At 54.4% G+C, this 22,794-nt stretch overlaps 8 protein-coding genes and 1 non-coding gene across 9 annotated transcripts; 7 read left to right on the top strand and 2 right to left on the bottom strand.

The window, feature by feature from the left end:
* Nucleotides 1-32: 32 nt before the first annotated feature.
* C8Q71DRAFT_712646 (sulfate anion transporter) lies at nucleotides 33-3,224 on the bottom strand (the record flags this gene model as incomplete). Its single annotated transcript, XM_047920866.1, has 16 exons — nucleotides 33-206; nucleotides 263-302; nucleotides 362-482; nucleotides 543-563; nucleotides 630-738; nucleotides 792-939; nucleotides 1,009-1,071; nucleotides 1,137-1,268; nucleotides 1,331-1,498; nucleotides 1,557-1,698; nucleotides 1,752-1,996; nucleotides 2,048-2,160; nucleotides 2,215-2,403; nucleotides 2,455-2,560; nucleotides 2,617-2,716; nucleotides 2,966-3,224. The coding sequence occupies 16 exons, from the start codon at nucleotides 3,222-3,224 to the stop codon at nucleotides 33-35; spliced, it is 2,130 nt and encodes a 709-aa protein (XP_047776272.1).
* A 2,133-nt stretch (nucleotides 3,225-5,357) lies between these two features.
* C8Q71DRAFT_712711 (peptidase S8/S53 domain-containing protein) lies at nucleotides 5,358-7,053 on the top strand (the record flags this gene model as incomplete). Its single annotated transcript, XM_047920870.1, has 4 exons — nucleotides 5,358-5,804; nucleotides 5,890-6,400; nucleotides 6,450-6,584; nucleotides 6,638-7,053. The coding sequence occupies 4 exons, from the start codon at nucleotides 5,358-5,360 to the stop codon at nucleotides 7,051-7,053; spliced, it is 1,509 nt and encodes a 502-aa protein (XP_047776273.1).
* Nucleotides 7,054-7,378: 325 nt separating this feature from the next.
* On the top strand, nucleotides 7,379-10,075 carry C8Q71DRAFT_773902 (uncharacterized protein). The gene is made up of 10 exons (XM_047924476.1): nucleotides 7,379-7,569; nucleotides 7,640-7,834; nucleotides 7,892-7,968; nucleotides 8,034-8,121; nucleotides 8,181-8,336; nucleotides 8,386-8,474; nucleotides 8,528-8,649; nucleotides 8,708-9,411; nucleotides 9,465-9,652; nucleotides 9,704-10,075. The coding sequence occupies exons 1-10, from the start codon at nucleotides 7,429-7,431 to the stop codon at nucleotides 9,831-9,833; spliced, it is 1,890 nt and encodes a 629-aa protein (XP_047776274.1). The 5' UTR covers nucleotides 7,379-7,428; the 3' UTR covers nucleotides 9,834-10,075.
* Nucleotides 10,076-10,243: 168 nt separating this feature from the next.
* Nucleotides 10,244-12,632, top strand: C8Q71DRAFT_188719 (uncharacterized protein). The gene is made up of 9 exons (XM_047916853.1): nucleotides 10,244-10,474; nucleotides 10,536-10,730; nucleotides 10,790-10,866; nucleotides 10,931-11,018; nucleotides 11,071-11,220; nucleotides 11,276-11,364; nucleotides 11,415-11,536; nucleotides 11,596-12,299; nucleotides 12,355-12,632. The coding sequence occupies exons 1-9, from the start codon at nucleotides 10,340-10,342 to the stop codon at nucleotides 12,538-12,540; spliced, it is 1,746 nt and encodes a 581-aa protein (XP_047776275.1). The 5' UTR covers nucleotides 10,244-10,339; the 3' UTR covers nucleotides 12,541-12,632.
* A 565-nt stretch (nucleotides 12,633-13,197) lies between these two features.
* Nucleotides 13,198-15,930, top strand: C8Q71DRAFT_188731 (uncharacterized protein). Its single transcript, XM_047916854.1, has 10 exons — nucleotides 13,198-13,400; nucleotides 13,462-13,656; nucleotides 13,734-13,810; nucleotides 13,868-13,955; nucleotides 14,014-14,166; nucleotides 14,222-14,310; nucleotides 14,360-14,481; nucleotides 14,539-15,251; nucleotides 15,319-15,506; nucleotides 15,561-15,930. Exons 1-10 carry the CDS (start codon nucleotides 13,254-13,256, stop codon nucleotides 15,670-15,672), a joined length of 1,884 nt encoding a protein of 627 aa, XP_047776276.1. The 5' UTR covers nucleotides 13,198-13,253; the 3' UTR covers nucleotides 15,673-15,930.
* Nucleotides 15,931-16,182: 252 nt separating this feature from the next.
* C8Q71DRAFT_773908 (uncharacterized protein) lies at nucleotides 16,183-18,879 on the top strand. Its single transcript, XM_047924477.1, has 11 exons — nucleotides 16,183-16,401; nucleotides 16,460-16,654; nucleotides 16,727-16,803; nucleotides 16,872-16,959; nucleotides 17,018-17,173; nucleotides 17,235-17,323; nucleotides 17,377-17,498; nucleotides 17,562-18,262; nucleotides 18,316-18,458; nucleotides 18,510-18,743; nucleotides 18,798-18,879. The coding sequence occupies exons 1-10, from the start codon at nucleotides 16,249-16,251 to the stop codon at nucleotides 18,544-18,546; spliced, it is 1,761 nt and encodes a 586-aa protein (XP_047776277.1). The 5' UTR covers nucleotides 16,183-16,248; the 3' UTR covers nucleotides 18,547-18,743; nucleotides 18,798-18,879.
* C8Q71DRAFT_773911 (uncharacterized protein) lies at nucleotides 18,869-19,797 on the top strand. Its single transcript, XM_047924478.1, has 4 exons — nucleotides 18,869-19,241; nucleotides 19,353-19,394; nucleotides 19,444-19,554; nucleotides 19,607-19,797. Exons 1-3 carry the CDS (start codon nucleotides 19,107-19,109, stop codon nucleotides 19,513-19,515), a joined length of 249 nt encoding a protein of 82 aa, XP_047776278.1. The 5' UTR covers nucleotides 18,869-19,106; the 3' UTR covers nucleotides 19,516-19,554; nucleotides 19,607-19,797.
* A 1,618-nt stretch (nucleotides 19,798-21,415) lies between these two features.
* On the bottom strand, nucleotides 21,416-21,512 carry C8Q71DRAFT_t113. Its single transcript has one exon. It is a non-coding gene; the product is annotated as a tRNA-Leu (tRNA).
* Nucleotides 21,513-21,567: 55 nt separating this feature from the next.
* Nucleotides 21,568-22,753, top strand: C8Q71DRAFT_773917 (Acylphosphatase-like domain-containing protein). The gene is made up of 4 exons (XM_047924479.1): nucleotides 21,568-21,607; nucleotides 21,669-22,145; nucleotides 22,205-22,257; nucleotides 22,322-22,753. The coding sequence occupies exons 2-4, from the start codon at nucleotides 22,026-22,028 to the stop codon at nucleotides 22,434-22,436; spliced, it is 288 nt and encodes a 95-aa protein (XP_047776279.1). The 5' UTR covers nucleotides 21,568-21,607; nucleotides 21,669-22,025; the 3' UTR covers nucleotides 22,437-22,753.
* The last annotated feature ends 41 nt before the right edge of the window (nucleotides 22,754-22,794 follow it).

The following is a 22,794-nucleotide window of genomic DNA, read 5'->3' on the forward strand; positions in this document are numbered from 1 at the left end:
CGCGTTGCCCGGGCACCCGAGGCCGCTGCTGGTTACCACCTCTGCGGGCCCGCTCGCTCCCGAGAAAGCTTTTCCACACGGACCATGGCGCTCGCAACGTCCTTGCAGATGGCGTCTTCCCCGAGGAGCTTGATGACACCCGCCCGCTCGAAGAACTCACGAGGTGCCTTCTTGAGATGCGTGATGAACAGCCCTACCCCACGGCTCTATTGGATGACGGCGATTAAGCGACGACCTTATGGAGGTCTGTAGCGACTCATACCTTGTAGGTCTCCACCAATTCGTAGAAGATCATTGCAGCCCTGACATCGATTAGTCAGATATATCCAAGGGGAATGAATAGGTCCACTCGATAACGCACGATGCATCTATGCTGTCAACATCTGCCAGGTGGAAGACGAGGACGCTTGCGTGTTCACGCTCCGGCTCATCCGACGGGTGATGCTTGCTGACGCCGTACAATTCTAGCCGACGGAGGCGCTCTGAGGGCTATATCAGTCCACTGTGCTCTGTACGGATGACGACAACCAATGGGCAGGTACCTTTCAATTGTGCGGTATTGGCTGTACAGGACACCCATAGCACGTCAGTCAGATAGCCGGAAGTAGCAACCATCAGACAATGCGCACCAAAGTCAAGGTTTTCCCTGATCCTCACTATGAGCACGCCGGCTGCGTCTTCCTGCGCTTCCGGGTTCTCGTCAACGGGCTTCCACACGTCGGTCCCGGGAAGACGACCCTGGCAGTTCGTGAGACCGCTGATTCATCGAGTTAGGTTAGGCAGACACCTACCAGTATTGTCATGCGTGGCTTGGATGACTTGTGTATGACCAGCAACAAAGATATGACGAGGCTGACCGCGATACCCATCTCCAGGTCCCAGAAGATAGTCAATGCGAAGGTGAGCGCCATGAGGGATAGGTCGACCCAGCTCCGCAGACTGATCACGACAGCACAGCCAATCAGCGACCTACATCCGGTGAGCCTATCAATGCAGCAGATGACATACCGCCAATAGAACTTCAGGTCGTGAGGCACCTCAGCCAGCAGCGAGAACACGACTAGGCAGATGCTGATACCGATGTCACGAATTAGTTCACGGTGCTGCTTGCGCTGGCGAAGTGCGTCGTTACTCACACAGCCCCGAGCACGGTTTTGGGGAGGTAGTACAGCCAAGGCATGAGATAGAACACAGCGAGGAGGACCACTATCGAGCAGACCATCGACGACATCTGCGTGCGTGCGCCCACCTCGCCGTTGATCTTTGACCTAACCTGTTGTAAGTACAACCATCCACCGTACAATTGTTGACAGAGGATGCGGGAACATACCGCGTGATGGACCCGAAGGCGGGCAGCGTGCCTGGCACGAAGGAGCCAACGAGATTACCAGCGCCGAGCGCGACGAGCTCTCGGTTCGGGCTGATGCTGTAGCCATATAGTCCTGCATTCTGCTTTGCGGCGACGATACTGTCGAGGAAGCCGACGATGACGCAGACCCTGCACGAAGCATCGCGTCAGGATCGAAGTGACTGGCTCAGAACGGAAAAGCGCGTACACGGAGAGGGACGTCGTTCTCCGCAGGAACTTCAACGTCATCTGCGTCAGCGGGAACTGTACAAGATGGTTGCCCGTGTTGACTGGAACACTCCCCAGTATCTCAACTCCCTGCTGGTCCCAGTCAAGCTTGTCCGACAAGACTAACGTTAATCAGTTCGTGCCATGATTCGTGACCGTTAGGATTGGGCCTTACTTGTTGAGAAGACCACCACCAACAAGACCTCCGGCAGACGATAGATCAGGGTGTAGCGCTTGAAAAAGCCCTTAAGACTGCGGATGCCGAGGAGGAGCAGGAGAGCGCCGAAGCCGATGATCATCGTCAGTTGGTGCGAGTGGGTCCACACGTTCTCAACGATGAACATCAATTTGTCGAGGGTCGTGTGCAATTGGTATTGGTTTCGCAGCGCTGTCAGTCCAAACATGGGTATGAGTTGTTCCCTGTGAGTGGCAACGATCAGCGCTGCGGAAGTGAGGGTGGAGACGACGTACACTAGGATGACGATCGCGACGGCGGTGACGAACCCGCGAAGAAGCGCGCGGCTGAGGACGACGTCCATGAAGCCGAGGCGGAATAGGCCCAGCAGAAGGGCGATGACTCCAATCTGGAGGCGGCGCATCAGGGCGCTGAAATAACCGAGGCACTTCACTCTGCTCACCTGGAAGGTGACCACGGTCGATACCGCGATGCCCACTCCGTCTCGCCCGTATTTCGCGAAATGAGGGTCGTGCAGGAATTCATCGATAGCTTGACCAATGAGGAGCGAGAGTGACGCTTCAGGTGATACATTGAGCTGTCTTGATGTGCCAAAAAGCGCATATATCAAGCCCGGGATAGCTGCAGAGAACTGTTCCACTCAATCAGGGGAGTCGTTACGACAAAACCAAGGAGGACTTACCAAGCCGGTGACGGGACTTAATCTTGCTAGAGATGTTGCATACGAGACGGATTGGGGTATCAGCATGCAGGCGACCGTGAGCCCTCCGAGCAGGTCGCCACCCAGTCTGGGTCGCTCCGAGTGAGTATCGTAGAACCTACGCGAGAGCATGCTGAGACTTACAATGTCCACGAATATGCGGGTATCCAAGCGGTAGAGGGAACATAATAATTTACTTTTGCCCAGTTCGATGTCCTCCGTCGGTGGAGGGTTGGTCGTATGGCTATTGCCTTGTCAACAGTCGTCCCGACGAGCAAAGAGACAGTGAGACAATGTGAACAGTGCTGTGAAGCATTTGTCGCGCCGCCTGCCTGCAAATCCGAATGGCCCAGACTGGCCTCAGACGAAGCGTTGTGCAATTGGATGCACGCAGGCGGCCGACTTCCTTCATTGACTTGGACGGCGCATAGAGCACCGCTGAATAGCCGAGCTCGTCCTGTCGTACCCATGCACCTCGCCGCGACTTCCCCACAGCCTGCCTGCGACTCACCTCGTGGTCTGGCCGTCCCATAGTCCGTGCGACCCTGCTCTACGTCCGCTCCCAGGATCGGTGCGTCCTCAGCCTGTGGGCCCGGCGTACGCGGGGTCTTCAGCCCTGTTGGGGTGTCTGCGCCGGAAGAAAACATCGCTCGCAGCGACGACGCAGCCGAGGTGCGGCCTGAGAGTGTGAGTGGGGTCCAGTGTGGGCGGTGGGCGCGGTCTGCGCTTGCCCCAGGCCCCTGTGCGTCCATGATACGGTCTATATGCGCAGCTTATCGAGCAGTGAGGACGGCGGTCGAGGTCATCCAGCGGGGTGCCGCGCACGGCAGACGAGAAAGGATCGCGATAGCGTGGATTTGGAGTTGGAGCGAAGTGGACAGGCGACGGCTCCGATGAGCGGTCTCAGACGCTGGGGCGGCGTCGCTGCGGTGGCGTTGCGATTTCCGTGCTCGCTGTGCTGGGCATCGTCGACGTCGGCGCCGGCGTCAGCCTCGACGACCTGATCGCTGCTCGGCGAGCTCACCAGTGGTGTGCATCGACCAATCACAGAGCGTTGATTTCGCCGAAGACCCGGCCCGGCGATCGTTTAAAATTACGATCTCTCAAGTCTAAATTTCCTCTGCCTATCGCCGTCTGGTTCACCTTCGCAATGCATCTTGGAACTCACTATAACGAGAATCTCCTCTCGCTAGGTTTGGAGGTTCTGGCTCAAGGTAGGCTAGAGGAATGGCGGCAAGGCAACTGGTGCAAGCATGCCGCCGACTCTATGCGGTTTTGGTCAGGCGTCTCGATATGAAGCATCGCGTTCGCCGAAACTTGCTCAGATTCAGGTACGTACACTCGAACCACCCATCTCGTTGTACCTCACGGCTGGGTTGATCACCAGGCCACCCTGAAGGGCTCGATTTGCCTAGCGTGACGCACCCGCGTTCAGTTCCGGATACATGGACACCGCCCCAGCTAAGACACCTCCCGGCAGGTGAGTGCAGGTTCTCTTCCTGTGGTAGCGCGTCTCCATTTCTATGAGCCCTTCCCTGCCCTTCCCCGCGTTCGGGCGCTCCACTCTGCGGACCGTCCTTATCATCGCTTCCGCAATCGAAGCCACATATGTACAGCTGCGCTGTGCTGAAGGCCTGGAGAGGTCGGCTACTGCCTACATACCCCACATTCCCATGCTACTAGGTCGAAAAGTCCGATGTTCGACGGGGCGCAGAAGCATCACGGTCTCTCGCGATTCAGCACAGCAAACCCGAGGCCGGCCGTGCGCGGCTACCGAAGCCCAGAAGTGTATCTGTTCTGTCTGTACAAACATGGCCTTCGGGTGTGTACTTACGCACCGTCATTTGCATAATGATCGTTGCATGCGCACGACAAGAAATTTGTTTGTCCTCCCTTGACTGGCCCTGACGCACCACCAGACCAGGGTCGGTCCAGCGCGCAGAGAGACTTCGTGACAGTCTCTCAATCTCGGTCACTGTACCCAATACGCCCAGCCTGCACCCCTATCACGACGGAGGGAATCCAGTGCCTAGGCGGACAATTCGGACGAGGGCCGCAAGTGGTCGTGTATGCTGTGGAAGATGTGAGGCGGCGGGCTTGCGGCGAACCACAGCCCCATCCGTACTCTGAGAAGCGCACAACAACCGTTATGCAGTCGATTACTCAGTACTCAGGACAGGCTGTACAGGCTGTTTTCCGCCAGGTAAGTCATCTGAGCATCTTATAACAGAAAGCATTGACAAGGCATGTTGAATGCCAATACCATTCACGACGACTTTGGCTAGCTGTGCAGCAGCAGCGCAACCTGGTTGTCATGCAGCTGCGGTGTCCTTGCTTCCCAGGAATGCTGCCCATGCAGTCACCTCGAGGCTCATGCGCTGCCGCTGCGGAAGCTACCCCCGGTAAGTCCCAAAGCCATCGTGGCGGTCCTCTTTCTGGCTGATGCGCCGCAGTATCACAGTCTCGTGGGACAAGTGCTCCTAGAGTGCCTAGCGAGCTGAAATATCTGCGACGACAGCTGGCCTGAGCGCTGAGATTTGCGCTGGAATTGCACCTCTGCATGGCGGGATGACAGTGCGCGTCGCAATAGGGTTCTGTCCGGTAAGCTTTCCGCAAGCGCCCAGTCCGGCGCTGCACGCACGCTGGTCCGGATGATCAGGCTCGTGCTCTTTCCGCAATCTTCAGCACGAGTCGGGGCTGTAACTCTGAAGATCTGATATGGCAGGCTTGCCTACGATGACCCGAGTCACTCGAGCAATGATGCCTTTTCGCGCAGTCCTGGGGTGGGGTGGGGATACGCCACCTTTCCAAACACGGCCAAATAGCGCCCGTGCATCCTTATCAAGCCGACGCCAGCGTCGTCATCCCCTCTACCGCCGACGACCATGTCTTTCCTGCTCAACACTCTCTTGGCGGTGTCGTTGGCCGCCTCTGGCTTCGCCAGTCCGCTCTCTACCAACCCGCACGAGATCCCGCGCGGCAATGCGTTCTCGTACGCGCCCCTCGTTGCCGAGCACCACCCGCACGGGTCCGTCAACAGCTCCTATATCGTGATGTTCAAGGACGACATCGCGCCTGTGCTCATGGCGAACCACATGAACTTCCTCCAGGGCGTCCAGGAGGAGCACCCGCTCTCGGGCGACCTCGACGCGGGCCTCCAACATGTGTACGACGGACACGTCAAGGGCTACGCCGGCAAGTTTAGCGACGACACCGTTCACCGCATCCGCCAGATGCCCGAGGTGGACTACATTGAGCGGGACCAGATCGTGCGGACGCTCGAGGTTGAGATCGACGGTACGAGCATCGAGACGCAGAAGGGTGCCCCTTGGGTAAGTCACCCTCCTGAGCGTGACTCGGTGTAGGGTCGTGTGCGGTGGTACGCAAGCCCTGATGCAATGCTGATCACTCATTCAGGGTCTTGCACGGATAAGCCACCGTCCTAAGCTTACATTCGGCACCTTCACGAAGTACGAGTACGATCCTCACGGCGGTGAGGGCGTCGATGTATACGTCATCGACACTGGTATCAACGTCGAGCACGCCGAGTTCGAGGGTCGCGCAAGTTGGGGCAAGACTGTTCCGCAGAACGACGAGGACGTCGACGCGAACGGCCACGGCACGCACTGCGCAGGTACCATTGCGTCGCGTAAGTACGGTGTCGCGAAGGCCGCCCACGTGGTTGCTGTGAAGGTCCTCGGCAGTAACGGCAGCGGCACGATGAGCGATGTCATGGCTGGTGTCGTGTGGACCGTCGAGCAGGCCTTGGCAAAGGCCAAGGCTGCCGCTGAGGAGTTCAGGAAGACTGGCAAGACAGCCCACAAGGGCTCTGTTGCGAACATGTCCCTTGGTGGTGGCAAGTCGAAGGCTCTCGACGATGCCGTCAACCGCGCTGTTGACCGTGGTGTTCACTTCGCGGTAGCGGCTGGTACGTGCTCAATTTACAGCCGGTAATATCCGTTCTCACTATCTCGTAGGCAATGACAACAAGGATGCTTGCAACAACTCGCCCGCTGCTGCTGCGAAGGCTGTCACCGTCGGTGCTTCCACTCTGGCCGATGAGCGCGCCTACTTCTCCAACCACGGCCCGTGCGTCGACATTTTTGCACCTGGTATGTATGAGGACTCGGCGTCCGTGTACCATTGCCTAACCATCCTTGTGCAGGCCTGAACGTCCTCTCGACTTACATTGGTAGCAAGACCGCCGTTGCGTCGCTCTCTGGTACTTCCATGGCCTCGCCTCACACCGCTGGTATACTCGCCTACCTCCTCTCGCTCTATGGCTCGAAGACCTTCAACCCCGACGTTGAGCCCGATTTCTCGGTTCTCTTCAAGCAACACTCGGCGCGCTCCTTCGGCTCGGCGTACGTGTTCGCGCACTCTGTGCTCCCGAGCTGGGTCGTTGCCTTCCTGCCGCCTCCGGAGCTCGTCCTCGACGTCGCACCCGTCCCGCCGTCGCCGCCCACCATCACGCCCACGCAGTTGAAGATTGCACTGTTCGCGCTCGCAACGGAGGACGCGCTCGACACCCTTCCCTCGGGCACGCCTAACCTCCTGATCTTCAACAACGCTACTGCGTGAGTGCGTAGACATTGGGTCGCGCATTTGTGCATGGCGCGTTGCTGCTTTTGTTACGATGGTGTGATGTACATTCTGTCCCCTCCCATAGAGGCCACTGCATCTTGTGGTTACTCGTGTATCAATATATCGTCGTGCTTTCCCTGGAGCCTCTCTGTTTTTTTTGCTCGCATGTTCTCTTGAGTCTGACGTAGCTAGGTGAGTGTTGTGTTCATGGATTATGAGTTGATTGGCCACAGGCGCGTCGAGGTCCAACGCGATCCCGTGACCGTGGTACCTGTGGCCTCAAGTGTGGCTCCCTCGCAGCAACTTATTATGTCTCCCGTGAGTTGATTTCTCGTCAGTTCCTTTCCTTACCACTGCCACTGCTTTTGAAAAATGCCTCCTACCGGAACGAAGTCAAAGGCCGTGTCCTCAGACGGTGCGGTCGCCAACATCAGGGTACGGCCGAAGAAGGTGCCGGGTCGACAAGGCGGTCTGAAGGCCATCCTCAACATGCCCATGGATGTCATCGCCGAGGTGAGTGGCTCACGGGACTGCTGTGTTCATGCGCGCGAGTAATATGTATGTTGACAATGCTCGTGTATAGATTCTATCGCAGTGTCACCCGCGAGAGCTGTTGACCCTCGCGCGCACGACCAAGTGGTTCCGCTCACTGTTGATGAGACGCAACTCTGCGTATCTGTGGCGGGAAGCCTTGAGGACGGTGCAAGGTCTCCCGCCGTGTCCGCCAGAGCTCGCCGAGCCTGCTTGGGTGGCCCTCGCATTCTCGCCGTACTGCACGGTACGTGGTGGCCATGTTGGGGGGCTATGTCATATCACTCACGATCGTTGAATATAGAATTGCGGCGAAGGGCGGACGCCGACCGTCTGCTGGGCGTTCTTGGCGCGATACTGCAAGGGCTGCAGGTCTCAGTTGTGAGCAGACACGGGTGGCGCTGATCGTGATGGCGTCTACTGACCTGGGCTGCACATTCGGACAGGTTCACGAACAGACACACTGCGTGGTCCAATCTTCCTCAAGATAAGGTGATGCCATACAGATCTCTTCCGAAGACGGTGTTCCTTTGGGTATGTGCGCGTCGGCGTCGAATGTACGATGGAGTGTTCACCGACTGCTTGCTTCGCAGACCAAACTCCCTGGGAGTTCTGCTACGTGCTACACAATGTCTCAACTCGTGGAAGTCGTCGATGCTTGGATTGAGTTCAAGTCGTCTGGCCCTGGGGAAGCGTCTAGAGACCAGTTTATAGCAGAACGGAGTGAGCGCGTGAAACAACGTCTCGCGGTGAGTCTCATTTCTGAGGGGACGTCCTTGTGCCTAATGGACTACGCAGTTCACGTCTCTGTGTGAAGCCTGGGCTCGCGTGCAAGACCTTGCGCGTGACTCCGAGCTCGCCGACATCAAGCAGGAACGATTCGAGGAGTGAGCGAGACAGTTATCCTAGATTGCTGTACAGTACTCATTCGGAAAATTAGAATCCTCTCAAGGTTGCGTGCGCTCGGCTGGGGCCCCGAGCTCGATTTCATCAAAGATAAAGGTTATGTGCCACTGGCCGACCATCAGATCGTCAAAGTCCCTAGAAGTCTGACTGATCAAGGTTCGTAGCGCTCGCACCCATCTTACGTCGCCAGAACTGACGACGCCTGTCTATGTAGCCTGGAACAATGTCTACGATAAGCTGATCGGCTGCATGCAAGATGTGCGGGTCGACCTGGCTAATCACTCGGTGGAGAAGCTCAAAGTCAATTTTCCGATCCGCTGGAAGATCATGGAGAGAGCGCTTCGGCAGCTAAGCCTCCGCGAGCACACAGAGTACCAGCGCAAGTATGGACTGGTCGCCGCAGATATCGCACTGACCAAGGAATACCGCGACATCCTGGGCGCCCCTGCTGGTAAAACTGTGACCGAGGCTACTTTCCTGGCTCTTGGCGAGCAAGCGGATTCGATCGTCAAAGACTGGCTATTCCGCACACGTGAGCAACTGCGAGAGGTCTTACTCAAAGAAATCGAGCCGCCACAGAATATCGATCCTCTCGAACTCGCAACAACAGTCTTCGTCTGCGGGTCCTGTCCTCCTGGGTTTCAATTTCACTTCTTCCCAGACATTTGTAGAGCGGTATGCCAACGGTCCTCTAAGGCGTTTTCCAGGGGAGACACGTACGAGGACCTCGTCGTTGGTCATTGTGGCCCCCTACCTTTCCGGGTCTCTGGTTGTCTTCGTGCGTGTCACCCGACGACGCGCATGCGCGAGGTCATACAATTCTGCGGCAAGAATCCGGATGCAGTGACTGCAAAGGAGATGGACGAACTGGATGTCAGGCTGGTGAGGGACGACATCATCATGACTTGGCGCTGCGCGGTGAGTCTAACAGTTACACGCCATCATGTACTCTCTGAAGGTACGTGCCACAGATGATGGAGGGCCTCCAGGATCCCCATGCGTTGAACACGTGGCGGTTGGCCACTTTCGAAGAAACCCTCAAGTCCCAGGAACACGAGAGGCGAATCCTAGCGAAAGGCGGACAGTGGTACTGTATGAGATGTGAGCCGTCTCCGTATCTGGAGACACTCCACGATGTGGAGGATCACTTTCGTATCAAGTGAGTCTTTCCATCGTTGCACTTCGTGGAGTGCTCAAGAGTCTTCGCTAGACATGGCACCAGTTGTCCTGCCTTGGGAACTGGAGATATCGAAGTAGAACCCTGGCCCCATAGTGCCTACGTCGGCGGCATCTTCCTATTCAATATGAAACCCGTCTCGTCATCGCAACGGCGATGCTAATGGAGAAGACATACGTTCATCACACGGTCAGAAGTCAACGATTTCATGGCCGGCACATATGCCTTTCGCGATTATGAAACTATGGCCAATCATCTGTATATGCTCTCATTGCTAGTTGATATGAATATGTAACCTACCTATTCAAGGAGTTCACTGTGATCACGATGACAGCGACGTCCCGGTGTGATGTTCCTTCACAACGACCGTGAGCCTCCAAAGCGCGAAACCCATCTGGGTCTTCTGCTATAATAATAGGGTCGCGCAGTGCCTTCCGTATGCTTATGTGTACTGACCTTCTTAGTGCTTAAGAGTTAAGTCTAAGCCTCGTTTATGTAAGCCCAGAATCGCCACAGACGCGTTTCATCACGTTACCGTGGCACTCTGTGGCCACCTGTGGCTTCAACTTGTTCGTGGCCAACCGCGTCTTGAACCGACCCAACGCTCTTCACCACCCGCTCGAATCGCTTAGCCTGCAATTAGTTTTCCGTACACCCCTTGAATTCAGAATGCCACGGAACATCCATAAGCAGAAGGAGACATCGTCCTCTGACAACGGACCCGTCGACGCACGGATATTAATGCGCGGGCGACGAGGCGGTCTCAAAGACATGCTCAAGATGCCGCTCGACATAATCTATGAGGTACAGTTCATATGTTGCGCACAGCACACAACGATGGGAATTGATCATGTAATTATTGCAGATCTGTCTGGCACTCCACCCACAAGACCTATTGAGTCTTTGTCGGACATCAAAATCATTTCATACGTTCTTGATGAAGAGAAGTTCCGTATGGTTATGGAAGGGCTCGTTGAAGAAGATTGAAGGGTTTCCTGCATGCCCAAAGGGTTTCATCGAACCTTCTTGGATCTCCCTCGTATTCTGGCCCATCTGCACGGTGAGCAATGCAGTATTTCACCGTGCCGTTGATCTCATTGATTCTCAAAATTTGCACAGAGATGCCGGAAGGCAGACGCTCCCACTGTACACTGGGAATTCTTAGCGCGATGGTGCAAGAAATGCACGAAGGAAATGTCCGTTGGTTGGGATACGTGGCTGATAATGTTCACTGATTCCGCTTCCGCATCTGTTTCCCAGGGTCATTGCCGAAAACAGGACGGACAAGATCCTGAATGAATACCTGGCACTCGACTTCGACAAGATACCTAGGGATGTGTTCTTGTCGGTGTGTACCCACACGTCCATAGCGCATCTCTGGTTACTAACAGTACATACAGGCCAAGATCCCCGGCATTGGTGTTCCCTGCTATCTCCAGGACGAAGTCCATCACATTGCGCATGCTTTTTGGAAACTGCACAAATGGCAAAAGGACGAGGCAGCCGCGCTCGCCGATAAGTATACCCGACGAGCGAACCGGCACCGTGAGGTAGGCGGCGTTCTCTTATCCCGGCATGGGTACTTTGTCTGACAGGTACGCGCAGTACGCGTCCTTGTGCAAGAAATGGGCGGACAACGAGGAGCGCATGCAAAGCGAGGAACGTAAAGCGATGGTTCTTAAACGTCTGGAAGAGTGAGTGAGATGTCGCAGACTACGCGATTGGTACTGATGGTAGAATACAGCACGGTATCGAGGTTGCGCACACTCGGATGGGACAAAGAACTCGATTTTATACAGGCTCGCCAATATAAGCCTTTGTCAGATCATAAATTCGTACGCGTTGGGAAGAGACTCTCCGACCAAGGTCAGTCTCTGCCAACACAGGCGTCTGTATGCAGTACTCTGATAGATGTGATCATTCAGTTTGGCAGAAAAACGAAGAGGAGATGGTCCATCTCATGAAAAACGTCCGCAATGAACGCCTCGAGCACGACTACACGGTCGTGCTCAGCGAGCGCTGGCATGTCCTGGAGAGCGTGGTGAAAGAGTTTCTGGACCAATACCTCTGCGATCATCCGGAGATACTGGACTACGGGTTCAATATCGCCGATCTCGCGCTGACCAGGGAATATCGGGAGGTGATGTGTGTGCCTGCCGACCAGGTCGTGGACCGAGCAACTTTCCTTGCGCTGAAGGGGAAGACGGACACGATCGTCCGAAGATGGCGAAACAACGTACGGAAGCATTTTCATGGGCTTTTCGCCCAGTACGACGTCGGGACGCGTAATCATTCGGACCCACTGGATCTTGCAACAACGCTGTTTATTGACCTGAGGTCTGGCCAGCGCGTATTTTTCCCACAAGTGGTCGCCCGTAACTCGCGCCTTGCCACATCTAAGGACGGTAGAGACGCATACGAGAAGTTTGTCTATGGCCTAAAGGACATACACTGTTCTGTCATCTGCAGTATGCTTCGACCGTTGCAACCTACTGGCGTCGAGATCATGCAAGAAGTCATACAGCTCTGCGGAAAGGACCCGGCCACGGCAACTGCGAAGGCCATGGATACACTGGATGTCCGATTGGTCGACGATTTTGCGGGGAAATTCGTGACCTGGCGTGGTGCAGTAAGTATTTTGATGTCAACATTGGGTATGATCTTTGAACCTCGGTGAATGACAGGTGACTGAGGCCTCCCGTGGCGGCGCACAGAAGTGGCGACTAGTTAGTCGTCACGAGATGGCGAAGGTGAAGCAACACGAGATGTTTGTTCTGAACAAAGAGAAGCTATGGGCCTGCGCGAGGTGTGAGGCACGGCGCTTGCCCGTCACGCGAGAGGTAGTTTGGGCACATCTGTGTACGGAGTGAGCATACCTTCGACTCCTCCGTCGACGTGCCTAACTGTACCGTTATACAGACACGGCATCGAACATCCATGTATTGAAGACGCAGACGTCAAGGTGAACTGGTCCATGGCGTCATCTGTACTGGCAAGGCTTCGCATCACGCGCGCATCTGCACTGATGCCTGCTGCACGGCTAATCTCGTAGGTCAGACCTGGGTCAAGCACGTCAGCGGATTTGCGTTCCGAAGTGACTTGCTTGATTTGAGAGCATTGTTACATTCCTCCAACCTCGCTTCCGACATTCCTATTAGTTTTCTGTCGCTGTATAGATCTTGTCCACCCACTGTTACTAACTCTGACATGTATGTACTAGTACAACTACACATGTGCCAAGCGTCGGTCTATCGCTTGCCTTGTGCACCCTACATCGCTCCTGTTTCAATCTTGTGATGCATTTCTGTAACATAGTACATCATAGTGAACCCCGGATTTTCTTTTCGTGTTTTATGGAATAGAATTCACTTCAACCAGTCGATTGTCCTCAGATGCGGCGGCGCGACCTCAAGGTAGAATCTCAGATCTCAGATCTCAGATCCCAGCCACAGGCGCGCCGTGACGTGTAACGTGACCGTGGCAGGTGTGGCTCTGTGGCTAACCGCGTCGGAACTCAACAGCCACTCGCTCATTGTTCTCTCGTTTGCTCCATCACTACCTGCCACAACGCTTACGCGCAAACATGCCACCAAGAAGATCCAAACGAACAAAGCCCTCTTCCGCTGCAGCTGGGGTCACTGCCAAAACCGAGGCTCGATGGAAGAATGTACGCGGTCGACGGGGCGGATTGAAAGACATGCTGAATATGCCCATGGACATTGTTCAAGAGGTAGTTCCCAGCATCCCTGCGCACGGCATTATCCGAGGACTGATATCAATTCCCCTCGTAGATATGCTTGTATCTCCACCCCCACGACCTGCTGAATCTCTCTCGCACGACGAAGTCCTTTCACGTCTTCCTCATGAAGAGAAGCTCCGCATATCTGTGGAAGGGTTCATTGAAGAGTGTTGAAGGTCTGCCCCCATGCCCGAAGGGCTGGATTGAACCTCTGTGGATATCCCTTGTCTTTTCTCCGTATTGCACGGTACGTGATGTCTTGCTTGGCGGGTGTAGCTATTTATCTCATGCATGTCGGCGTTTATTAATGTGACCTACCTTCAGGAGTGCGGAGTAGGAAAGGCTACGACAGTCCATTGGACATTTCTTGCCCGTTTCTGTGCAAGCTGCAGGAAAGACATGTAAGCATGTCCATACGGGAGTCTTAACTGCGTTGCTAACCATGGTCTCGTCAAAAGGGTTGTTGCAAAAAACAAGGTGCATACAATCCTCGACGATACACAGTGGCGATACTTCGGCTATATAAACTCGACGGTATTCCTTGAGGTTTGTAGCCAGAAGTACTTTAGTCTCTGCCAGTGCTTTCTGACAGCATTTCTGTCAGGCAACGGTCACCGGTTTCAATGCACTATGCTATCTGCAGTCACAAGTCTTCAAATATGTCGACCAGTTCGGGAAGTTATATGCGTCTGGGAAGTGGGAAGAGGCCCGAAAACTTGCAAACAAGCATGCCCAGCGAGCGAAGCTCTCCCGAGAGGTATATATTCTTGATGAGTTTGATGTCTTCGCGTTTGACGCGTGCAATGGGACAGTATGCGGCTTCGTGCCACAAATGGGCCGCAAATGAAGAACGCATGCGGATTGCAGAGGCAGAGTCTGTCATCCGTGAACGCCTAGACGAGTAGGTGACATATGCATATCCATCGGGCTATGCTGACGATGTAATGTAGCATTGTCGCAAGATTGCGGGCACTCAATTGGGGGCCCGAGCTTGATTTCATACAGACTCGGAACTATACACCGCTCTCGGAGCACAAACTAGTGAGAGTCGCAAAGAGGCTCACCGACCGAGGTACGTACCTGTCATCATTCCGTGCAGACGATCCTTATCGATGACGGTTGTTGTCAGTCTGGCAGAATATGCAAGACGAGATCGTAAGAAGCATGGACAGCATACGTCAAGAGCGGCTAGAGCACGAGCATCGATCCCTCTTGACAGCGCGGTGGCCGATCCTCGAAAGTGCGGGGGGAGAGCTGTTGCACCGATATATCGGTGATCATCCTGAGTTGTCAGCTTATGGGCTGTACATCGCCGACTTTGCGCTACTCAAAGAGGTCCGCGAAGTCATGTGCACGCCCGCAAACGAGATCGTGGACGAAGCAAGTTTTCTTGCTTTGGAGGGTCAGATGGACACGATGGTCGAGAGATGGCGGGCGCGCATCTGCAAACAGCTCCGTGGGCTGTTCATCAAACACAAGGTCAAGACGCCTCGAGGAATGAATCCGCTTGACCTCGCTACAACGGTGTTCGACTTGAATCCCTACGGCTATACCACAGTCGCAACATTCCCCTCCGTTCTGACATACAGCGACACTGTGCGCTACCCCTGTACGCCGAAGTCCCGACGGAGCACGTACGAGCAGTTCGTTTACGAACAAGAGGGTGTGGATTCCGAGTTCACGAGCGACAAGATCAAGCCTAAAGAGCCCAATGACCACATGCGAAGGGTCATACAGCTCTGCGGCAAGAATCCGGAGACCGCAACGGCAAAGGAGATGGATGCGTTGGACATACGGTTGGTAAGCGAGCCTTCGGACGTGGTCGTGACGTGGCTTGGTGCCGTAAGTCCTAGTCGCGATATTGTTGGTATATCTGCACTTCGCTCACCTCGACGACACCATTTCACAGATGTTAAAGGCTGCCGCTCCCGGAGCCCATGCGCACAACTGGCGGCGAGCGACTGCAGATGAAACCGTCAAAACTAAAGACGTTGAGTCGCATATGTTGGCGCACCACAGCATATGGACGTGCACGAAATGTGAGGCGTCGCCCATTCCAGCGTCCCGAGACGCAGTACAGGATCATCTTCGTGACACGTGAGCAATATGCTTGTTCTCAGTTGTTGTATGCCTGACCGTGTGAGCCCTTAGACACAAGATTGGATTGACGGCCATCGTGGATGGAGATATCGAGATGAATGTGACCCTGGCAAATGCAGAACTAGCGAGTCTCCATGTCGCCTTAAGTAGGGTACTAGGTTGAACGCGATGCCGCAGAGCACGGCCATGCGGCATGGGGCCTTTAGCTGCCATTCGGCTCGTGGGCAGAAACCCGCGCACTGTACAGTATATTGATTTGACAAGAAACCCGGAACTTCGCTTGACTTGGACCAGAGCTTACTGTACATCAGATGTATCGTTTGCTTGTAATACACTGTAGCATCGACTAATAGCTATGCATACTTACTACTCCGTCTATCGAGTTCAATGATTACTTCACAGTCATTCCGCCTTTCATTCCCTGTCGTAGTAAAGTATGACTACCGAAAAGCTTATTGCGCGGATCACCTTGTTGCAACGCAGGTGCTTAACCCAAGCTTAAATAGGCTTGAAAAACTCAACTTCCCGAGATACCCAGAGGCCTCGCGAGCTCTCAAATCTCAGATCTCAAGACCCGCGGGCCGCGTCAAACCGAAGCCACAGACGCGTTACGTCCACGTGACTGATGCATAGTGTGGCTCCCTGGCCATTGCCGCGTCGCGCCTGAACGCAGGACTTATTAGCTGCAGCGCCACTAACTCATCCTTTCTCTCATCGTCTTCTCAACACGACAAACATCATGCCTCCGAAACCCTCCAAGCAGTCCAGGTCGTCGACGTCTACCAACGGGGTTGCCCCCAAGGCGGCAACAGTGGCACGGTGGAAGAACGTGCGCGGTCGACGGGGCGGTCTCAAAGACATGCTCAATATGCCCATGGACATCATTCGAGAGGTAAAGTGCCGCACGTATTCAGGCATAATATGGACCAGCACTGAATCAAACAATGTAGATTTGTCTCCGCCTTCATCCTCGCGACCTCCTGAGTCTCTCTCGGACGTCGAAGTCCTTCAATTCGTTCCTCATGCGGAGAAGCTCCGCATACCTGTGGAGGGGCTCGCTAAGGAACGTCGAAGGCCTTCCTCCGTGCCCCAGTGGCTTGATTGAGCCATCATGGGTGTCGCTCGTCTTCTCTCCGTATTGCACGGTAAGTGGTATAGTATATCATCGCCCTCGGTGTTGGTCTCACGTGTACCGGCATCAATGTGATGTGCTTCAGGGATGCATGGTGCGAACAGCACCGACAATATACTGGGAGTTCCGCGTGAGGTCCTGCGCAACTTGTCGAAGCGATATGTCAGTTCCTGCGTGCCATATACTCGTCAAACCGTGTTTACTGAAACGACCGGCCTTCATACACATAGGTTCATTTCCCAAGACCGAGTGACTGAGTCTCTGAACGGCAAACAGTTTGGATACTACAGTCGGTTGCCCCAAAACATATATTTGAAAGTATGCTTTCGTGTCCTCCGTCAATGAGTTAGAGTCCGTTTCCTGACCACACTCGCAGGAGGAGGTCGCCGGGTTCAAGAAACCCTGTTACTTGAAGTCTCAAATATTCGAAATTCTCGACCGTTGTCGCGTGCTCTCTGAATCTGGAAAGTGGGAGGAAGACCGGGCAGCGCTCGTTGAGACGTATGTTGCAGAGGCAGAGGCAGCGAGCGAGGTATGCCACAAGTTGACACCATCAGACCTCGTAGACCCTCTGTCTAATCTGTATTATGCAGCATGCAGCCTTGTGTCAAACGTGGGCACATAACGAGGAGTGCGCGCGGAGGCAGGAGGCTAACACCCTCATGCGTCAGCGCCTAGAGGAGTGAGTGATGCACCTTTCATCGCCTGGCGGTTGCTCACACCAATGATATATAGCATCATCCCAAGAATACGTGCCCTTGGCTGGGGCCCCGAACTTGACTTCATACAAGCTCGGGACTACGCACCGCTCTCGCAACACAAGCTGGTAAAGAGCACCAAGAAACTCACTGACCGAGGTCTGTCCCGCCTAAAGTCACGCTCAGATGAACAGATAAATACTGACGTCATCCTCTCGATAGCATGGCAAAAGATTCAAGGGGAGCTGATGTTGTGCATGGACGGGATCCGCGAAGATCGCCTCGCAAACGAGATCCAAAATACGTTGACGGAGCGCTGGACCGTCTTGAACAGATACGGAGCAGCACTTCTAGAGCGATACTTCCGCAAACATCCGGAGCTGCAACAGTACGGGTTGAACGTCGCGGACCTTGCGCTCTGCAAAGAGTTTCGGGACGTCATGACGGCACCTGCAGACGTGGTCATCGATGAAACGAACGTCCTGGCGTTGGAAGGACAGATCGGCGCGATCGTGGATAGATGGCAGGAAGGCGTTCGTGAACAACTGAGCGAAGTACTCGCCAAGCACAAGTTCGAGCGTAATGGAGGCACGGACCCGCTCGATCTTGCCACAACAATTTTCCATGTCGGGGAATATCCCAGATACGCATGGTTCCCAACGATCGTCGCAGACCGAGGTCTGCGCAACCCTACACCGGAGGCCGGGAGAGATTGGTACGAGAAGTTCGTATACGGCCAAAAAGTCGCACGCTGTTTTGTCGGCTGCGACATGCTTTGCCTGGTCCAACCTACGGATCGCATGCGGGAGATTATCCAGGTCTGCGGCAAGGACCCAAGCGCTGCGACCGCGGAGGACATAGACGCGCTCAACGTCCAGTTGGTCAGTGACACTTCGCCGGAGCCCACCACATGGCGTGACGCGGTAAGTGCGCGTATTGCATCTAGTTATGTCTCTGCTAACTGCCTACGTACCAGATGTTGGATGCGGCCAAGGATGGTTCCCAGAGGTGGTGGTTAGAGTCCCGCGGGGCCGAATCGCAATTTGTTTTTCCGACGCTGAAAGCAGAAGATCCTTGGTTGTGCGACACCTGGTCTGACACGAATGTCCGAGGTTCAGATACCTTCTTGTATAGGTGAGCTTCATGTCCTCCGTTACTGCCAACCGACCTTACACTGTTACAGCAACTGCTCTCCCAGGAACGATGACGGACATCACACCGAAGCGGACTGGATGGGTCCGAGTCCGGCGTCGTTGGGTGCACCCATATGGCGTCCCATCCACCCCAACAGTATAGCCCGACGGTGACACCTCTGGATATACCCGCGAACTCCTCATACAGCTCGGATGCTCTAGCATCGACGCTTGGTGGACACTGTCATCAACTGGGGCCGTTCCGTCATACCCTAGTTATTCCTGCATTAGTGAATTGATTCGTTTGTTAAGTACCGCTGTTGTACACTACTATACCGAGGAACCGGATGTACGAAGAAGTTGTGCGCATTGCGATCGTTGCGGTGAAGTCCTGGTCAGGACTGCAGTCGTCTTCAAGTTGTAGTCGCCAGTCCTCGATCGTAGATCGCTCTGGCCGATAGGATCACATCTCAGATCTGCAGGACATCGTGCGCGCCCGACGTCGGCGACCTTGAGGCGATTCATACTACTCTCCGTCGTCGGTGGCCATTCGACTCTCCTTCAGGCTGACGGCCATCTGATATCTATATCTCGCTTTTGCGGTGTCTCTTCCGCACGAAGCTGGAACGTCAAGATGTCAACAAGACCGCGTTTGTCAATAAGCGACATGATACACCGAGGCGTGCTATACACGCTAGTGGGTATCAGCGTCTGGGGTGTAGTCATGATAGGCGTTGTGCACCGGGATACGCTTAAACGAGGCCGGGGTGCGTGATTTGTGCTCTATGTATACGCCTGAAAGCTGACCTATGTCTCGCAGAGGTTCGCATGTCTTGACGCACTTCGCGCTGCGGGATGAGCTCATACGGTTCACCGACAGGCCCTCGCGTTACATGAAGCCAATAAACGGAAGGAGGAGGAGGTAAGATGCATATCCTGCTGTGAGGGTGGTGCTACAACGGTTGGCGCAGGCTCAGGAGAACGAGGTCGCGCTTGCACAGGCGGCGCAGGCAGCCCTCGACAAGGGCGGCAAGTCCTGGTAGCCTACATGCAGACTGTCCTGCGACAGAGGCTGCGAAAAGGTGTGCATGTTGCTCTGCAGTATTCCACTACATCATACTTATCAAAGGGTAGGCCTGCACGCCGGCGAGCCGTACCGTCTATCACGCGCATTGCATCCATGTTGTCTCGATATCGCTACTCCATTGCTAATCCCTGCTATCTATAATAACACTGTTGTGTTCCGCAACATGCAGCGCTGGGTTGAGTTCGGTGAGAGTGTCTCTTTGAACTAACGACAGAACATTTCTATTGCGCGATGGAGACAACGAGTCCCGGAGGCTTGCTTGTTCTTGATGTCTCAGTATATTGCTCCAACGGCGTATATGCTTGTTCTCTCTACACAGATGCCCATAGGTTGCGACTATGTCGGCTTTTCTGGCCTCATATAACCATGTCTGTTGGCGTTCTACTAACCCAGCGAGACACAGTCCCACCCCGTACTCGTGTCACCGAACAATCGACCATTTCACAATCCAGTCAAACACCAAAACACCTACCTGTCCAAAGAACCGGAAAATGAGGCACCATGGCTCCCTAAAACTTGTGGCCCACGTTCATGGCTCCAATGCGCGATGGATTGTATCTCGAACTCGCAAATCACGCCCAGACGAGCCCAGTCGCGGGTGTTCCCAGGACTCCACTGTAGTAACGTCAGTTAGTGCCTTCGCTCGCATCTACGCACTGGAATACAAAGGTTCTGTCAGCCACGGCGGAGTCAGTCGTGGAGTGCGGCGACTAGGATCCCAGTGTGTTTGGTTTGTGGTTTACGAACGTCGTGTCAGAGACACTGCGAAGGGGTATTGGACGTTCAATCCTCTGGTCTTCACCGACTCTAGGCACCAACGAGACGTGCCGCGTCGGAACATGTTGCCGGTACATCTCGTCGGCCGTTGGCTTCGATAGGTCCATTTGGTCGTAGTGAGCTGCTGCTCATCACTTCGATCCGGTTTCAACATCCCTGCAAGGGGACTCGACGGGATAGCGGTCGGTTCAAGCGAACTGTGCTGCTACGGCGTCCGTTCTGTTCCAGTTATGGTCCCACAATGGCACTAGGCAAGGGCAAGTTACGCGCAGCTTCGACTGGTAGGCCATTTTGGGCTGACCGGCTTCCTTGACTCCGCGCGTTGTTTCTGCATGTACTTCGGCGATTCCAGCCTTCTGCTCAATACGCAATGCGCAAAATGACGTAGAGCACTGGCTTGCACCGTATGCGGTTTGTTCGGATGCTTCATATGTATAAATTCTGTGTAGACCCGATTCCCTCCAAGTTCGTGTGGATGTAACTTTGTATGCCTGCGGGCTTCGAGTGAACAAGCACTCGAGTATAATTCGGCCGCCATCAGAGCTTTATAACCTTGCTACGCGATATCATTTTGTCCCTCGTTCCCTCGGATTACTTCTCAAAATCCCATCGTCCGGACTCCGTACCTTGCCATCTGAGTGGACGGAACGATCTGTATGCTGAGGTTCTCGTGCTGCTGCCTGCAAACGGCGGTGGCTGTCACATCTGGGGCATGAGCAGCAGCAGCTTGCCAAAGCTTCATCTGACATTTGTGACTTCCAGGAGCCTATGACATAATATGTTACTTTTTGGACCAGCAGACGACGTTGCCGGTACGACCACGTACTGTAGATCACATATAGAGTGGACGATCGGGCATGCTTCGAGCACCATTGAATGAGTCAACCTCCGAGGTCAGATCGACATCTTCCGGGCAGCCTCTCGTCTCCTCCACGCTCTTCGTAGCTCACGAAAACAAAACATAAGTATCGCGTCCATATCTCGGACAAAATGATGCGAGTGGGATTCGCATCCCAATTTGCTGTGGCGTCGACGTGCCGTGGGTTCGAATCCCATTCGTTGGCATGTCAAAAAGCAACTGATGAGAGTGGGATTCGAACCCACGCCCTTTCGGACCAGATTCCAACGGTGGTCACCGCCTTAGTCTGGCGCCTTAGACCGCTCGGCCATCTCACCATGCATACCAAAGGCAAATAGACAATCTCAATATAATATCAGGCTGCAATCTTCGTAAACTGGAAGTCAAGTACAACTCAAATGCAACTGCGGCTGCAGGATGGCATGGTGCTGAGCGCTCAGCCTGGATGACCTTAGAAGTAATAGAACATACAGTTGTGTATGCAAGTAGCAGGATCAACTGTTCACATCGGAGTGAATGTGTGAGTCTCGCTTGATGGGCGGGGGCGGTCTTCGTGATTAGCGTCATTAATCATGGTGGGTGACTTCCAACTCACGGTGGTGACTGCTAAATCATTACCGTCAACGGTGGGCACAAGAAGTAGGTGAGATAGATACCTGCAGCATTACATTGGACTTGCATGAGACCGGGGGTTCGACGACCAGATACCGTGAGGCTTCGCATGATGTCATAACCAAGAGATTTACCCATTCTAGATTGGAGAATGGATCGCAACATCGACAGACGAGCTTCGACATGAGCTCACCTAAGCTATCCCCAGAACCACCATCATGTCGTACCGCGCATTTAGCTTCATTGTTAGCGGCAAAGTACAGGGCGTTTTCTACAGAGCTTTCACCAAGGACATTGCCCACGATACAGGCGTCGTTGGCTGGGTAGCCAATGATACGGTCAGTAGGGTGATATTCTCAGCTGAAGCTTGAAGGCGGGGCTCACCATCCTTGTGCAGACGGGTCATGTAGTTGGAGAAGCTCAGGGTAGCGAAGGCGCCTTGGATAGATTGTGAGAGCAAATCTCATAGACCAAGATGTCGGGTGGTTGACTTACAAACAACTCCACTACACAGCAAGAAGGTCTTGCACACCGGTCCACCGCATGCTATCGTCAAGAACGTGGAGCTCTCGAACGAGCGCGTTCTTAATCAGCTCGAGTTCGACGTCTTCGAAGTCCGACGGCGATAGACATGGGAGGCGTTGGGTGTTATGGTGAACACGAACGAGAACGCTACACCGTTCGAAATTTGAGTCCCAGGGCCTAGGGTATCTTGTAGTTGACTTTGGTCGAATGTATAGTGTGCCAGTGTACGGAACTTCATCGCGACCTTGACAACGATGACGGCCCGCGGCGCCGCGCACACAGAAATGATACTTAGTTGTGGCAAAACTGTAACGGGATTCATTTCATTTCTGCCAAGTGCAAGCCTGAATTTCGATGCGATAGTGCCAGGCTCCAGCAGCAGTGAACCAGGGTCGGAATTTCTGTCGGATATCCATCGACAAGCTCAACCGAAAAGTGATGTCGCGCTCGACCGCGCATCCC

Source organism: Rhodofomes roseus (genome assembly GCF_022264815.1).
Source record: "Rhodofomes roseus strain CIRM-BRFM 1785 chromosome Unknown C8Q71scaffold_18, whole genome shotgun sequence".
Taxonomy (NCBI): Eukaryota; Fungi; Basidiomycota; class Agaricomycetes; order Polyporales; family Fomitopsidaceae; genus Rhodofomes; species Rhodofomes roseus.

Excerpts from the sequence above, each read along its gene's own strand:
- C8Q71DRAFT_773902 (XM_047924476.1), top strand. The coding sequence starts at position 7,429 with ATGCCTCCTACCGGAACGAAGTCAAAGGCCGTGTCCTCAGACGGTGCG. Across the intron at positions 8,122-8,180 it reads CGAAGACGGTGTTCCTTTGG|ACCAAACTCCCTGGGAGTTC; the intron begins GTATGTGCGCGT and ends CTTGCTTCGCAG. Across the intron at positions 8,475-8,527 it reads AAGCAGGAACGATTCGAGGA|AATCCTCTCAAGGTTGCGTG; the intron begins GTGAGCGAGACA and ends TCGGAAAATTAG.
- C8Q71DRAFT_188719 (XM_047916853.1), top strand. The coding sequence starts at position 10,340 with ATGCCACGGAACATCCATAAGCAGAAGGAGACATCGTCCTCTGACAAC. Across the intron at positions 11,365-11,414 it reads GTTCTTAAACGTCTGGAAGA|CACGGTATCGAGGTTGCGCA; the intron begins GTGAGTGAGATG and ends GGTAGAATACAG. Across the intron at positions 11,537-11,595 it reads GAAGAGACTCTCCGACCAAG|TTTGGCAGAAAAACGAAGAG; the intron begins GTCAGTCTCTGC and ends GTGATCATTCAG.
- C8Q71DRAFT_188731 (XM_047916854.1), top strand. The coding sequence starts at position 13,254 with ATGCCACCAAGAAGATCCAAACGAACAAAGCCCTCTTCCGCTGCAGCT. Across the intron at positions 13,401-13,461 it reads CCATGGACATTGTTCAAGAG|ATATGCTTGTATCTCCACCC; the intron begins GTAGTTCCCAGC and ends TTCCCCTCGTAG. Across the intron at positions 13,657-13,733 it reads TCTTTTCTCCGTATTGCACG|GAGTGCGGAGTAGGAAAGGC; the intron begins GTACGTGATGTC and ends ACCTACCTTCAG.
- C8Q71DRAFT_773908 (XM_047924477.1), top strand. The coding sequence starts at position 16,249 with ATGCCTCCGAAACCCTCCAAGCAGTCCAGGTCGTCGACGTCTACCAAC. Across the intron at positions 16,655-16,726 it reads TCTTCTCTCCGTATTGCACG|GGATGCATGGTGCGAACAGC; the intron begins GTAAGTGGTATA and ends GATGTGCTTCAG. Across the intron at positions 17,174-17,234 it reads AGGCAGAGGCAGCGAGCGAG|CATGCAGCCTTGTGTCAAAC; the intron begins GTATGCCACAAG and ends TGTATTATGCAG.
- C8Q71DRAFT_773911 (XM_047924478.1), top strand. The coding sequence starts at position 19,107 with ATGTCAACAAGACCGCGTTTGTCAATAAGCGACATGATACACCGAGGC. Across the intron at positions 19,242-19,352 it reads CGCTTAAACGAGGCCGGGGT|GCCCTCGCGTTACATGAAGC; the intron begins GCGTGATTTGTG and ends GTTCACCGACAG. Across the intron at positions 19,395-19,443 it reads ATAAACGGAAGGAGGAGGAG|GCTCAGGAGAACGAGGTCGC; the intron begins GTAAGATGCATA and ends CGGTTGGCGCAG.
- C8Q71DRAFT_773917 (XM_047924479.1), top strand. The coding sequence starts at position 22,026 with ATGTCGTACCGCGCATTTAGCTTCATTGTTAGCGGCAAAGTACAGGGC. Across the intron at positions 22,146-22,204 it reads GCTGGGTAGCCAATGATACG|ACGGGTCATGTAGTTGGAGA; the intron begins GTCAGTAGGGTG and ends ATCCTTGTGCAG. Across the intron at positions 22,258-22,321 it reads GAAGGCGCCTTGGATAGATT|CAAGAAGGTCTTGCACACCG; the intron begins GTGAGAGCAAAT and ends TCCACTACACAG.